Source organism: Pteropus medius, unplaced genomic scaffold, assembly GCF_902729225.1.
Source record: "Pteropus medius unplaced genomic scaffold, Ma_sr-lr_union100, whole genome shotgun sequence".
Taxonomy (NCBI): domain Eukaryota; kingdom Metazoa; phylum Chordata; class Mammalia; order Chiroptera; family Pteropodidae; genus Pteropus; species Pteropus medius.
The window spans coordinates 15,863,720-15,878,729 of record NW_024356249.1 but is presented as its reverse complement, the minus strand read 5'-3'; the positions used below and the strand labels follow the sequence as shown (position 1 = coordinate 15,878,729).

Below are 15,010 nucleotides of genomic sequence, written 5' to 3'. Positions count from 1 at the left end.
ACTGTCATTTAGCTCTGTGACATTGGACGAGTCCTTTAATATCTCGGAGTAATAATGACTCCTCTGCCCCCAGCCTTCGTAGAATTGTTCAAGGATTGACTGATAAAAAAATTTGAAAACTGCAAATTTAGAGTAGAATGTCATTTATTTTACCACATGGGGGGAAGTTTATTTCTGTTAAGAGAAAAAAATTTCATAATCTGTAAGAGAATTGGCCCTGGCTTGGAGGATACTTTGGAGGCCCAGGTGTAGTTGAATATAGACATCATATATATATAATATATCCCAAGGTCATTCATCATTTCTTCAACCTATTACATTTTTGGTGTAGTGCAGCTTGGATATACTCTGAAAAGTCTGGTACTCAATGGAAATTAATAGAATCCATTAAAAAATAATAATTTGCTTTATACTGAGGAGAAATTTAAAGTATAGGTTGAGTTGTATGACTTAATACCTAATTTAAAATGAGAGTTATAGAACAATTAGAAAATAGGGATATGCAGGTCAGAATTTTTCAATAGTTGTACTTTTATAAAAAGTTTTTAAAAATGGAGACCATAAATGTCCTTTATGAATTAGATAAATTTTATTTTTTTTTAAATTTTTTTAAAGAGAAAGATCTATTCATTAGGTCATATAACTTATCAGTTAGTATAGAGGCTAGACTTGGAATGATATTTATTTGTATTTATATCTTTTCTGGAAATTTTGAACATTTTCCTTTAATTCTTGGCCATTGTCGATAACTTCTAATCTTGCCCCATCCCCACCCTTTCCTTAACTGAGTTTTTATTGTTGTTTAGGATGATTGACAGTGACAATCAGGTATGATAATGAAAATCCAGTTATATGTCCTGGACACACTTATTTTAAAATGGTTAATTCGTGAAATGAAATGTTTTTATTCAGGATTACTATAAAGCTTTGGAAGATGCAGATGAGAAGGTACAGTTGGCAAACCAGATATATGACTTGGTAAGTAAAATTAATGTGGGTGTCATGCCATACATACTTGAATTATGGATTATTTCTTAAATTTTTTTTGGCTTAAATGTCATGGGAAGAACAGACTGAAAACAAAGTATTGCTCTTTTGATCCTATTTAATTTGAGAATTTAGTATCTGGTTTTTTTATTTCCTTTTGGAAAAGAGTCATGGAGAGTCCACAGTGTTAGTTAACAGGTCAAGAACCTTATATTTTAGACAAATCTACATTGCTATAAAGTTGTATCTGATGTTGGATTTTTTTTAAAAGCAAAAATTAGCGTGTTTTTTTTAGTAATCCTATTCTTCTTAAGGTAGTGTATTTACTTTTCTCAAATCATCTTGAGACTGTTTCTGTGGTAAAATACATGTAAGACTACTGTGTTGACAAGACTTCTTGGTAGTCTGATTAAAATAAAGAAGAGAATCTTTTGAATTAGTGTTAATAGATAGTACTTAACTATCTATTAAGCGATGTCAATAGACAATACAACACTGGCTCAGGTGGCAAAAATGGGAAACAGATTAAATAAAAGATTCTTTTTTGCAGCAGTTGCACTTGTAAAAGATTGAAATCACTAAGAAGGAAGATATATGCAATATTTCTCAAACTGATATAAATATGATGTTCTTTTTTATGTAAAGCATCTTCTCAAAGACCTACTTTAGGTAATATTTATTTCTGGTTTTATCTCAGAGTAAGTTAAAATTGAAAACAAATACTCATTCTTGGTTAACTTTAGCATATCGATTTTTTATCTTATTTTTGTAGTCTTATCTGGACACTATCTTATTACCGAATAAATACATGTAAATATAAATGTCATTGGTCAGCAAGACACAAACAAGGTGCATACCACCAATGGTGTACATTGTAAATGCTTCTACAAAATTAGAAAACATTTGTCATGTAAAGCCATAGAAAATGTTTAGTTGTTTTTATATAGTGAAAATATTTTAATGGCTATGGTGATCTAGGCTCATTTGTTCATATGGTTATTCTGAAAATAATTTCCATAAAAGATAATGCCTAAAGAAAGAGGGGGCTGTAGCTTGATTTACTGTGGAATGAAAAAAAAGCTCTCAATTGTTTCGGTCTTGAACGTTTATAAACGGAAGAGACACTCATATTGGAAACCAAGACTAATTTTTTAAGTAACATTCTTCCTCATATTTAACAACCATATGTGTCAATTTTTATTTGGAGACTACCTCCTTTTTAAAAGACATAATTCTTTGGTTCTACTCTTTGTTTTGTTTATATTTTGTTATTTTGCTACTTTTTATACCTTTATTAAAAATACTTATTGCATTTGGAAAAAATATATTTGTGTGTAACAAATATATGCATTTTTTTTTTCTTTTTTTATTATTTTTTCACTTAAACTTACTGGGGTGACATTGGTTAATAAAATTATATAGGTTTTGAGTGTACAATTCTATAATACGTTATCTGTATATTGCAGTGTGTGTTCACCACCCAAAGTTAAATTTCTTTCTGTCCCTGTATGTTTGACTCCCTTTACCCTAATCTACCTCCCCTCCCCTTCCCTCTGGTAACCACTAAACTGTTGTCCGTGTTCTTGAGTCTCTATTTGTTTGTCTTGTTCATTTGTTGCTTTCAGATTTATATCCCATGTATACCGAAATCATGTGGTTCTCAATTTTCTCTATCTGACTTATTTTGTTTGGCAAGATAATTTCAAGATTCAACCATGTTGCTGCAAATGGCAGTATTTTATCTTTTCTTATGGCTGAATAATATTTCATTGTGTGTATGTACCACAATTTCTTTATCCAGTTATCTATCAGAGGACACTTCGGTGGTTTCCATGTCTTGACCATCATAAATAATGCTGCAATGAACATAGGGGTGCATGTATCTTTTCAGATAAATGTTTTCAAATTTTTCAGGTGGATACCCAGAAGAAGGATTGCTGGATCATATGGTCATTCTTTTTATTCTTAGTATTTTGAGGACCGTCCATACTGTTTTCCATAGTGGCAGTACTAATTTTCATTCCCACAAGCAGTGTATAAGGGTTCCTTTTTCCCCCACAGCCTCTCCAACACTTGTTATTATCCATCCTTTTGAAGATAGCCATTTCAACAGGTGTGAGGTGGTATCTCATTGTGGTTTTGATTTGCATTTCCCTAATAGCTAGTGATGTCGAGCATCTTTTCATATATTTGTTGGCCATTTGTATGTCCTCTAGGGAGAAATGTCTGTTCAGGTCCTCTGCCCATTTTTTTGATTGGATCGTTTGATTTTTTGGTTTTGAGTTGTGTCTTTATATATTTTGGATATTAACCCCATATAGGAGGTGTTGTTTGCAAATATCTTCTCCCATTCAGTTCATTGCCTCTCTATCTTGTTGATGGTTTCTTTTATTATGCCGAAGCTTTTTAGTTTGATATAGTCCCATTCATTTATTTTTGCTTCTACTTCCTTCTCCTTTGAGGTCAAATTCATAAAATCCTCTCTAAATCCAAGGTCCATGAGTTTAGTACCTGTATTCTATGCACTTTATTGTTTCAGGTCTTATATTTAGATCTTTGATCCATTTTGAGTTCATTTTGGTGTATATTGACAGATAACAGTCTGGTTTCATTCTTTTGCATGTGGCTTTCCAGTTTTTCCAGCACCATTTATTAAAGAGGCTTTCCTTTCTCTGTTGTAATTTTTTTATTCCTTTATCAAAAATTATTTGCCTATATATAAGGGATTTATTTCTGGACTCTCAGTTCTGTTGAATTGGTCTCTGTGTCTTTTTTTCTGTTAATATCATGCTGTTTTGATTAGTCACTTTGTAGTATAATTTAAAGTCAGGCAGAGTGATATCTCTGGCTTTGTTCTTTTTTCTCAGGATCACTTTGGCTATTCATGGTCTTTTCATGACTCCATATAAATCTCATATTTTTGTCCTATTTCTTTAAAAAATGTCACTGGAATTTTGATGGGGATTGCATTAAATCTGTATATTGCTTTGGATGATAAAGTCACTTTAACTATACCGAGTCTTCCAGTCTATGAACATGGAATATCTTTTCATTTCTTTGTGAAGTATATGCTTTTTTAAATGTGTGTACGTGTGTGTGTGTTTCTCCATATGTTACTTACAAACCACACGGTTCATCTAGTCTGCTTGATATAGTGGAGTTTACGTGGATATGATGGAGGTAATAGAAGAAATAATACAAATGGCTCCTGTCTTCAAGGTGTCTGTAAACTAATTGGAAAGACATGCCCACAGAGTAAAGTGAAAAGTCTATACAGAAACACGTAACAAATAAAGATTACTGCAGTTGAATATTAAGGGACATCTGCTAAAAGACTGAACTAAGTCATGTGGAGTTATTGTTTATTTCTTAGAGGATATGAAATGTGTTTTGAATAGAATTTATTCAGAGACTCAGGGGTCTAAATTAAATATTGTACTCAGATAATGGATAAATGTAGAATGAAAATAACTAAAATTATTTGAGAGGGATAGACTAGTGAGTGAGGTAATAAAAGGTGATATAATAAAAATGTAATAAAAAGCAAATGTCCATAACAGATCTATATAGAAATGAGTTCAGCCACTTCACTGATAGCAGTTCTTTGGAAAAATTATTTAATTCCAGAACCTAAGTTTCCTTATCTATAAAATAGCAGTATTAATTTGTACCTCACAGGAGGATTTGCCACATATATATGTAATGCTTCTAGCTTGGCAGGTAGTAGGCACTCACTCCTTCATTAAAGCCTCACTCCATCTCATTTCTCTAACTAGAATTTTCTACTTTCCTGAAGCCACTGTTTATCTTTCAGCTCTGCCAGATTGAACCTGTTTTTTATTCCCATTCACCCAATATTTCTAGGACTGCCTTTCGTCTTCTCTTTACTCTTTTTCTCTTTCCATTCTTTCTTTCCTTTTTCCTCCACTCTTCTTTTTGTTAATTTTTTCTCTTCTCTCCTTCCCTTTCTTTTTTAATGCTTCATAGCTATTTCAGGTGACCATCATATTCGTAATGTAAAAATCCATTCTTTTTTGAGACTTAAGTCATCTGTGTTATCCTCTCACTTATGTGGCCTTTCTCAGTCTCATTGAGTATCGTTCATAATGGTAGCTGTTTCTGAGTTCTGTCCTTGATCTATGTCCAAGTGGTTCTCACATAGAGGTAACTCTCTTCCTGTCTTCTACCCCAACTCCAGAGGGCAGGAAGACCAAATACCCCATGGTGAAGAATTATTTTGTCAAATGCCAGTTTTACCTCCCCCAACCCATACCCCCTTAAGTTGAGAAACATTCCTCCATTACTTTTACATATGTTCTCTTAGTTTTAACAATTATTTATAAATTATTCCTCAAGCCCACACTTCTCTTCTGAGTCTATTCATCTTATCTGAGAATTCCTAGGTCCTAGAACTCTGTATGAGAACTGAACTCTTAGCTTCCCCTCTTTCTTTTCTCTCCTTCACAACAATGCACACACACTCACTTTTTATTTCTTAATTCCAGGAGAACCACTGACCTCCTAGTCATTCACATTGGAATATTGAAAGTCATCCTAGACATCTCCTTGCCCTTAACTTCTCCACATTTGGTTACTTACATGTCTTGTTCCTTTTACCTTCTAAGTATGCATCTCTCATTATCCCTTTCTCTCTACTTCAGCCCGCCATAGTTCAAGTACTTTAAAAAGAAAAAAAAATGACTGGAATGCCTTTCCTTTTCATCTTTGCTTGGTATCTTTCTCCATGTTTCATAATCCTGCACAAGCATTGCTGTTTTGTTAAAGTCATTTTAGTAATCTTGATATTCGTGTCATTTATATCTAAGAGAAGAGACTTGACAGCACATAGCAAAAGCCACACAAGAGTGATTTAAACAAAAGGTTTCTTTTCCTCTCATTAAAATAACTGTTAGAGGAGACAGACCAGGGCTTGTATGACAACTCTAAGATCATCAGTGTCGCAGACTGCTTTCCAATCAGTTCCTCCTGGATAGGTAGAAGAATTACCATAGGGGATCCTCAGAAGGGCATATTTTGCAATTCAGTCAGCTCCTTCAAAGTGCCTTCCTGGAAGCCTCACCTACTGACTTCCAGCTGCAGGGGAAGCTGAGAATTGTTGTTTAATATGGCACATTGTCACCCCAGGTATGTGGGGTTCTGTCAGTGAGGAAAAAGGAGAGAACGCATATTGAATAGGTGATTAGCAGTTTGCCCTTTACCCCACCCTTCATCAAAATCATGCTAGCTTCCAAATCATTGTTATTCAGATCAATTTATTATTGCTTGAATTGTAATTATTTATTTACCTTTTATTTGTCTATTTGTAACTTCCCTACTGTAAATGTCAGGAACTATGTCGTGTGTGTGTGTGTGTGTGTGTGTGTGTGTGTGTGTGTGTGTGTGTGTGTGTGTGTGTTTGTGTCTTCAGAGTCTAGTATAGTTGTTCCTCAATAAATATTTGTTGAGCAAAATCATCTGAATAAGTTCATGGAGAATAGGAGCACTAACATGACTCTTAAGTTACGAGTCTTATGGATAGAGTTTAATGGTGTCATTGACAGCGTCAGATATAGTTTAGTTGGGTGGCAATTTCTCAAAAAGTTATAGAGTCACACTTTAGTATGCTGAGATTGGTTCAGTAGACTGCAGTGAAAATAGCCACTTCTTTTCAAGGTATGACTTTAAACCAGGAAAAGTGAAAATAATATAATTCAGGTGAGTTTAGTTTCCTTTACAGAATCAATGTAGGAGACCACTCAATTGTGTGGTCCATGTCTTTGCTCGTATCTTTTTGGTATTCCTCTTTTTAAATCGCTCTCAATTTTTTTAGTTTCTTCAGTTTGGATAAATTTCCTTCTTTGATATGTAGCTCATTTCGAAAGTTCTTCTAAAGCAGAATTTATAGATGTGCCTTCAACAAAAGGGGCTTTTAAAAAATGTTAAAACTTATTGTAATATACGTCTTTTGAATGTTTTAAATGAAATATCTTCCACTTAATAATTACACATTATCTATAAAGTTGTTGCTACTTTCAGTTCCTTTGCTTTTAGAGAGATTCCTTTTAAATTGATAAAATATTTATTAAACATTATTAGACCTTATACAAAGTAATGGCAGTACTGGATATCCAGTTAACTCTTTCTCAATAAAGTCTTATTTTATTATTTTCATAAAATTGAAAAATTAAAACCAGGACCCTTCAGGGTAAGTGAGGTTCTTAATTATTCTGTACCCTCAGAGCCTGGTACAATGAATTAGTTAAATGGTGAACAGAAGGACAAAGACTTTTTCAAGGTGATCTAATCCATTATTTTCCAAACCTTAATCATTTGCATTCCACCTTTAAGGTTTTTACAATATTTCCTATCACCTGTATATCTATTTACTAAGTAAATTTTTAAATGAAATTTAACCTTCCGTAAATGAAAACTAGCATCACTTATCACAAATAAATAATTATTAAAATGTTGACACCAATTATACAGCTTCCTTGGAATGCTTGTGCTTTGTGTGCTGCACCTTATTGCCAGAGTGGCTTGTGGTGTTTGAACACTTTATGCTTGAAGATAAGACATTTACTTTATTAGCCTTCCAAGTAATTGCAGTCAAACATCAAGGAAATAGTGGCTGTTCAGTAGGGAGGTCACTAAATGGATTTACCATCTCAAATTAGTTCTGCTCCCCAAAATATCAACAGTAAACATCCACATGAAAGCCTTTATAAATATTAAAAAGAAATAAATTACTGTAACATTTAACATTTGAGAGCTTAGACTAACACCGTGTACTTGAGAGGTGAGTGGATGGGACATAGTGTAAGTGTAAATCTGCAGTAATTTTTACTCATAGATCATTCATTCAGTAAACAGTGGTACTTCCAATACAGCTCTACATAGTGGGTGAGTATAACTTTGATTCAACAACAAGGATTTATAGAGCTCCAGCTGTGAGCAGTCGTTGGTGCTAGGTGAGTAGTAATGACAAATAGGAATATAAGCGAACTTTTAAAGATTATTTTAGATTTTCATAAATGCTATGAAAGATATAAACATTGTGGAGAAAGGGAAAAAGAATAAATAACTGGGGGAGGCTGTTAAGAATGTAGTCTCGGGAGGTGACATTTGACGTGGTACTTGGAAAATGAGAAAGAGCCAGTCATGTGAAGAACTTAAGGAAGAACATTTCAGGCAGATGATTTACCAAATGCAAAATCTGAGGTGGAAAAGGGCTTGACACATTGAACCAGAAAAAAGGCCAATGTAGTTGATATGTAGTGAGGAAGGAGGAGAGAGATGAGAGGAGGCAGGCAAGAGCCAGCACATTGCAGGTCCTGTAAGCCAAGCAATGGGAGGCCAATGAAATGGAGGAGTGAATACACTTTAGAGGAGATTGATGGATGCCCTTACTTAAACATTATATTATTATGGTAATTTTAAACAAACATGTATTGTTTTAACAGAGTTTAAGATATAAAAATTTAGTATATAATCATATTTGATTTTGCCCCTCATTGTTTTATTGTGGCATGGTATTTCATTGTATTATTTCTCATTTAAATATTTTGTTTACTTCTAAAATCAGTAGTAAACTTTTTATTCCTATGACCATCAGTGTTCTCATACTTCATTTATTAAGGAAAGAAATTGGACTATGTAAATACCAATAAATGAAGAAATTTGTGGAATTGGGGTTCAGTATAACAACTAAAAATTGATTTCAGTAGTAGTTTTAGTGAAATTTGACTAACAGAGAAAAAATCTTTCCTTCTAGAACCCTGATACTCATCATCATTAAGCACATATTTGTGTTCCTCAGCCAGATGTCACTCATAAGGCTGTATTAGATTATAATACCTAATAAGTTGATTTATGTATACTCTGATAAAATTTGAGTCTTTAGTTAATGCTTGAATGATTTTAGCTGTCTGTTACAGGTGCTCAATACCCTTGTACTTGTTTCTTTTTTATATTGTGATCTATTCCTGAGACAATTATATTTCAGGCCCACATTATACCTATAAATTTAAGAATTCTTCATCTGATGCTCTAATTAAGGAAATATACCATGTAAGTTTGACCTTTTGATTTGTCTCATGTCTTTTAGGAAGATAATTACATGTAGTTTATATGCTAAGGCCTCAAGTATTTGATTGAAGCTAAAGATGGATCAGATTTTCATCTAGTATAAATATAATTAAGAGATGAAAAGAATCATTGTCATGACTTATCAGAAAAATAATTTGTTATCATGTTTCCTTTTTCTTCCCCAATTTACTCTTTTTATTCACTATTATCATTTATTTTTGTGGATAGAAGTTTATCTCTTATTGCCATGGATTTCACCTTAGAACCCTGTACACTGAGTGCTCATTCTGAAAGGGTAAGCTAGACATCTAAATTTTAAAATTTGACCATATCGGGAACCATAAATCATATAGAAACTTTTTATAATTTTTTTATTTTTTCCAATTAGAGTTGACATATAATACTATATTAGTTCTAGGTGTACAACATAGTGATTAGACATTTGTATAACTTAGGAAGTGATCCCCCAATAAGTCTAGTACCCAGCTGGCACCATACATAGTTATTACAATACTATTGACTATTCCCTATATTGTACATCCTATATTTACATCCCTGTGACCATTTTGTAACTATCGATTTGTACTTAATACCTTCACCTTTTTCTCCTAGCCCTTCAGCCCCCCTCCCATCTGGCAACCATCAGTTTATTCTCTGTATCTATTAGTCTGTTTCTGTTTTGTTTGTTTTCTTTAGATTCCACATATAGTGAAATCATATGGTATTTGTTTTTCTCTGACTTATTTTACTTAGCATAATACCCTCTAGGTCCATCTATGTTATAGCAAATGCCAAGATTTTATTCTTTATTATGGCTGAATAATATTCAATTGTACCACTTCTTTATCTAGTCATCTCTTGATGGGCACTTAGGTTGCTTCCATATCTTGGCTATTGCAATTAATGCTGCAGTGAACATAGGGGTACGTATATCTTTTCAAATTAGTGTTCTGGATTTCTTTGGATAAATACCCAGAAGTGGAATTGCTGGGTCATAAGGTAGTTTTATTTTTCATTTTTTTTTTTGAGGAATCTCCCTACTGTTTTTCATAGTGGCTGCACCAATTTGCAGTCCCACTGACGATGCATGAAGTTCCTTTTTTTCTTCACATCCTCATCAGCATTTGTAGTTTGTTGATTTATTGATGATAGCCATTCTGACTGGTATGTCTCTGATGATTAGTGACATTGAGCATCTGTTGGTCATCTGTATGTCGTCTTTGGAGAAGTGTCTATTAAGGTCCTTTGCCTATTTTTTAATTGGATTGTTTGGTTTTTTGGATGTAAGTTGTATGAGTTCTTTACACAGTTTGGATAGTAACCCCTTACCAGATATATCATTGGCAAATATCTTCTCCCAATCAGTAGTTTGTCTTTATGTTTTGTTGATGGTTTACTTTGATGTGCACAAACTTTTTAGTTTGATGAAGTCCTATTTGTTTTTTTTTTTTTCCTTTCATTTCCTTTGTCTGAGGAGATATATCAGAAAAAAATATTACTAAGCAATGTCAGAGAGTTTACTGCCTATTTTTTTTCTAGAAGTTTTATGGTTGTGGGTCTTACTTTAACTCTTTAATCCATTTTGAGTTTATTCTTGTATATGGTTTAAGAATGTGGTCTAGTTTCATTTTTTTGCATGTATCTGTCCAGTTTCCCAACATCATTTATTGAATAGACTCTTTTTACCCTATTGTATATTCTTACCACCTTTGTCGTAGGTTAATTGACCATATAGGTGCAGGTTTATTTCTGGGCTCTTTATTCTATTCCATTGATCTATGTGTCTATTTTTATGCCAGTACCATGTCATTTTGATTATGATAGCCTTGTAGTATTGTTTGATATCAGATAGTATGATACCGCCAACTTTGTTCTTTCTTGGTTGCTGTGGCTATCCGTGGTGTTTTGTGCTTCCATACAAGTTGTAGAATTATTTGCTCTAGTTTTGTGAAAAAATGTCATTGGTGTTTTGATAGGGATGGATGCATTAAATCTGTAAATTACTTGGGATAGTATGCACATTTTAACTATGTTAATTCTTCCTGTCCATGAGAACAGTATGTCCTTCCATCTATTTGTATCTTTTTTTAATTTCTTCAGTGTCTTATAATTTTCCAAGTACAAGTTTTTTCCCTCCTTGGTTAAATTTATTCCTAGGTATATTTTTAATGCTATTGTAAATGGGACTATTTTCTCAATTTCTCTTTCTGATAGCTTGTTATTGTTGTGTAAAAATGCAACTGATTTCTAAATATTAATTGTGTATTCTGCTACTTTACTGAATTCATTTATCGGTCCTAATAAATTTTTGGTGGAATCTTTAGGTTCTCTATGGTATCATGACATCTGCAAATAATAGTTTCATTTCTTCTTTTCCAGTTTGTATGCCTTTTCTTTTTCTTATCTAATTGCTGTGGCTAGGACTTCTAATTCTATATCGAATAAATATGGTGAAAGTGGACATCCTTGTCTTGTTCTTGATCATAAGCAAAACGCATTTAGCTTTTCCCATTGAGGATAATGTTAGCTGTGGGTTTACTATACATGGCCTTTATTAAATTGAGGTATGTTCCCTCTATTCCCACTTTGCTGAGATTTTTATTGGAAATGGATGCTGGATTTTGTCAAATCCTGAAGAATTTTTTTTAAAAGTACATATATTTTTGGATCCATCAGTGACACACGTTAAAATTTGAATATTAGAACACTGGGAGAGACAAAACAATAAATGATTACAACTCTATGCAAAAATATTAAAGAATGAGGATTTTTTTTTGTTTCATTCAGAGAGGCTAATTTTGACTTAAATATATTTATGATGATGAATATGTTAAATAATGTTGATAGTTTCCTTTGTCTCTGAAGAAGTCAGGAAAAGGATGATTTAAACTTAAAGCATTTATGATTTGGGGTTATAGAATATGATTTTTGGAACCTTGTGACTGATGTTTATTGACATTAAGTGGGGACTCTGTTTTCATCCTTACGTTAGGAATCTATGGTTAATGGAAAATCTCTCAATTGAGTCAGTACTCTTTTACCATTCACTATAACTCAGTCTTATATGGGGTCAGGTGTTATGCAGGGATCGGGTAACTTAGGTTCTTGCTTTGTGATCAGCTAGAATAGGTGCTTTACGCATTCAGAATCATGTCGGAGGAGGCAGTCCACTTCATAGGTTTCAGTCAAGTTCAACTAAGCTCTTGCTATGGCCGCTTAATACTTTTTGAGTATCCTGATTATAGCTTAAGTTAAATATTGTGGCCAACTTACTTTGCAACTTCTGATTTGATTAGTAGAGCAACAGTGAATCTCAGAAAATCTCTCGCCTAATAATTGCTTATTATCAGTTCATAATCTTTTTTACATACCAGGAACTGCCCGCCACAGTGATCAAGGCTTTTCTTTGATTATTTTAATTATGAATTTGGTTTTTAGGGTTATTAATTCTTTGAGTTCCATTGCTTTTTCTGAGCTATTTAGTACTGAAAATTCTCATCTTTGTTTTCCATGCTTTCAGATGTAATAAATCTTATCAGTACTATCTTTAATACAGTGAAACAATTCTTAGATGTAAGGGTGGAATGAGTTAGTGGGTGTGTATAGTGTCTTCATCTCACCTTAACCCCACCCTCCCAACTGAGATTTTAACACTTTTTCTTCTCTATACTATACCTATTACAGGTCACACCATACTTTCCTTTACTCTGAGAATACAGTTTGTCTTCCTGTCTCTTTACATTACATTCTTTAATTGTTACTTCTTTTTTCCCATCTATTTGTATGCAGTCCATTCTTCACTGATGCATTTATACTTCCTTTGTGTCTATACAGCCCAATGTTCTGTTTTTTCAAGCGCTAGCTACTTCTGACCCACTTTGAATTGTTGCTTATTTGTTACATCTAGGATATATATACACATACTTTAAACCTTCATTATATTAGAAATCTTATATAAATCTTGATATGTTAACTAAATTCTAATTACTGTGAAGGCAGGTGTTCTCTCTCATACTTCATATATCCTGTGTTTAATTCAGAACCAAGCACATAATAGGAACTCAGTATTTATTAGTAGTATAATTATACTACTAAATAAAAATAGGTAAGAAAGGTGGTAGAGTATTTTTATTGCATTCATTTGTCTTGGAGTTTAAATATGAGTATTTTTTCTGATTTCCCTTGAGATTAAATTTTGACAATGTAAAAGATATTCTTGCATAACTGAGGTTTGTGTTCACACTTTATTTTTGGAAGGGAGGTTCCATTAAAGAATGCTCAGTTACCTGCAAGTTCTTTGATTAGGAGCAAATGTCCATAATGGACCCTACAGGATTTTAAATACTTTAATTACAACTTCTACCAAGCTTTGAAAAGTATATTGTGTGTGAAGATGAAGGGAAAATTTGGCTTTAAATTATTGAAAAAATTATAAACCAACACCCCATTGGTTGCTGTTAATATATAAAATGCAGATAATAAGACAATATTCCTATTTTATTTTTTCAATTTGAATTCTGTTCTGAGTTAAGAAACAATTGGCTCCCACATGTACAAGTTCAGAGGGCAACGTTAGATATAAATGGTGAAACACAACTTATTACAAATAGATTAGGGTTAAATCTCTTTTCTGCAATGCAGTAGCTATTGATTTGGGGTGTGTTACTTAACCCCTTTGAGCCTTCTTCTTATTGAAATGGAGACAGTAATAACCAATCTCAGAAGATTAGAAGCAAGGCTAAAAAAGATAGACTGTCTAACGCACCGAGCATATTACCTCACATCTGACGCACACAAATTGTCTTTTGCTACTTTTCTTCCCTTCCTCTTTATTTTAGATATACATTATTTAATTGAAAGTCTTATTTAAAATACTTACCCTTGTAATGTATCATAGACATTATGATACTTGTAAAAGAGTTACTCTTAATTATAATAGTGATCCAGTGGGAAACGAGTTTGAAAAAAAGATGTCAATAATGTAACATGAATATTTTTCAAAGATTTCATGATTTGGTTTCACTTCAAAGTAGTAAATTTGAAAAAGTATTAAAAGATAATAAGCTTAAAAATACAATAAGAATTGTTGCTAGTTTGAGGTGTCATATCATTTTCTGACATCAGTCAGAATATCTCTAGGTGAGAGAAAACAAAATTTGCCACCTTTACAAGGGCAGTAGTTTTATAATAAAACTATTTTAACCAAGCTTTTTTGGGGGAATGGAGTTTTCTGGCTAAAAACGCCTTTTGTTCCAGCCCTTTACATAAATATTTACAAGTATAATTGTCCACTTTTCTGCCTTAGAGAAATGTATGTATAGAATACAGTAGCTTCTTTGTTTGTAGACTAAGGATCTTGCATTCCTCATTCTAAGTATCAGTGATTATGGTACGGCAGTGTGGATGACCTCATTATAAGAGGAGATGAGGGTGAAAGTAATCATAGGGCATACTGTGAAGTTACCAGCCCTCCTGTGCACCTTCAAATCCTTAATGTCAGTTTTGTTTTAGTTTTTATATCCTACTTCTTCTGAACATTTTCTAATGAATTGCAATTATTTTCTTAAAACTTAAAATTTATAAAAGGGGACTTCAGAGATTATTTAGCCTAGAATCTTCATTTTATAGGGTTAACAATCGGAAGTGAGGGTTTATTGACTTCCTCAAGTATACAAAACAGATTCACAAACAGAAACAAAAGATTTAGGTTCTCTCATTAAACTGACACTTTAATAGTGTCCCAGATTTTGTTGGTTATCTTTGATCTTCTTTGAAACAGGTAGATCGACACTTGAGAAAGCTGGATCAGGAGCTGGCTAAGTTTAAAATGGAGCTGGAAGCTGATAATGCTGGAATTACAGAAATATTAGAGAGGCGTAAGTAAAATCTACAGTTTTCCATCAATGTCGGACAGTGTGTGCGCAAACCACTGAAGAGA

At 33.0% G+C, this 15,010-nt stretch overlaps 1 protein-coding gene across 2 annotated transcripts in view; it reads left to right on the top strand.

Annotated features, from left to right (window-relative positions):
• ING3 (inhibitor of growth family member 3) overlaps positions 1–15,010 on the top strand; it is a 30,487-nt gene that overhangs the window by 3,695 nt on the left and 11,782 nt on the right. For both annotated transcript variants that reach the window (XM_039860631.1, XM_039860630.1), the window contains exons 4-5: positions 913–978; positions 14,852–14,948. In XM_039860631.1, the coding sequence (XP_039716565.1) occupies positions 913–978; positions 14,852–14,948 (163 nt within the window). The remainder of the gene's footprint in view (positions 1–912; positions 979–14,851; positions 14,949–15,010) is intronic.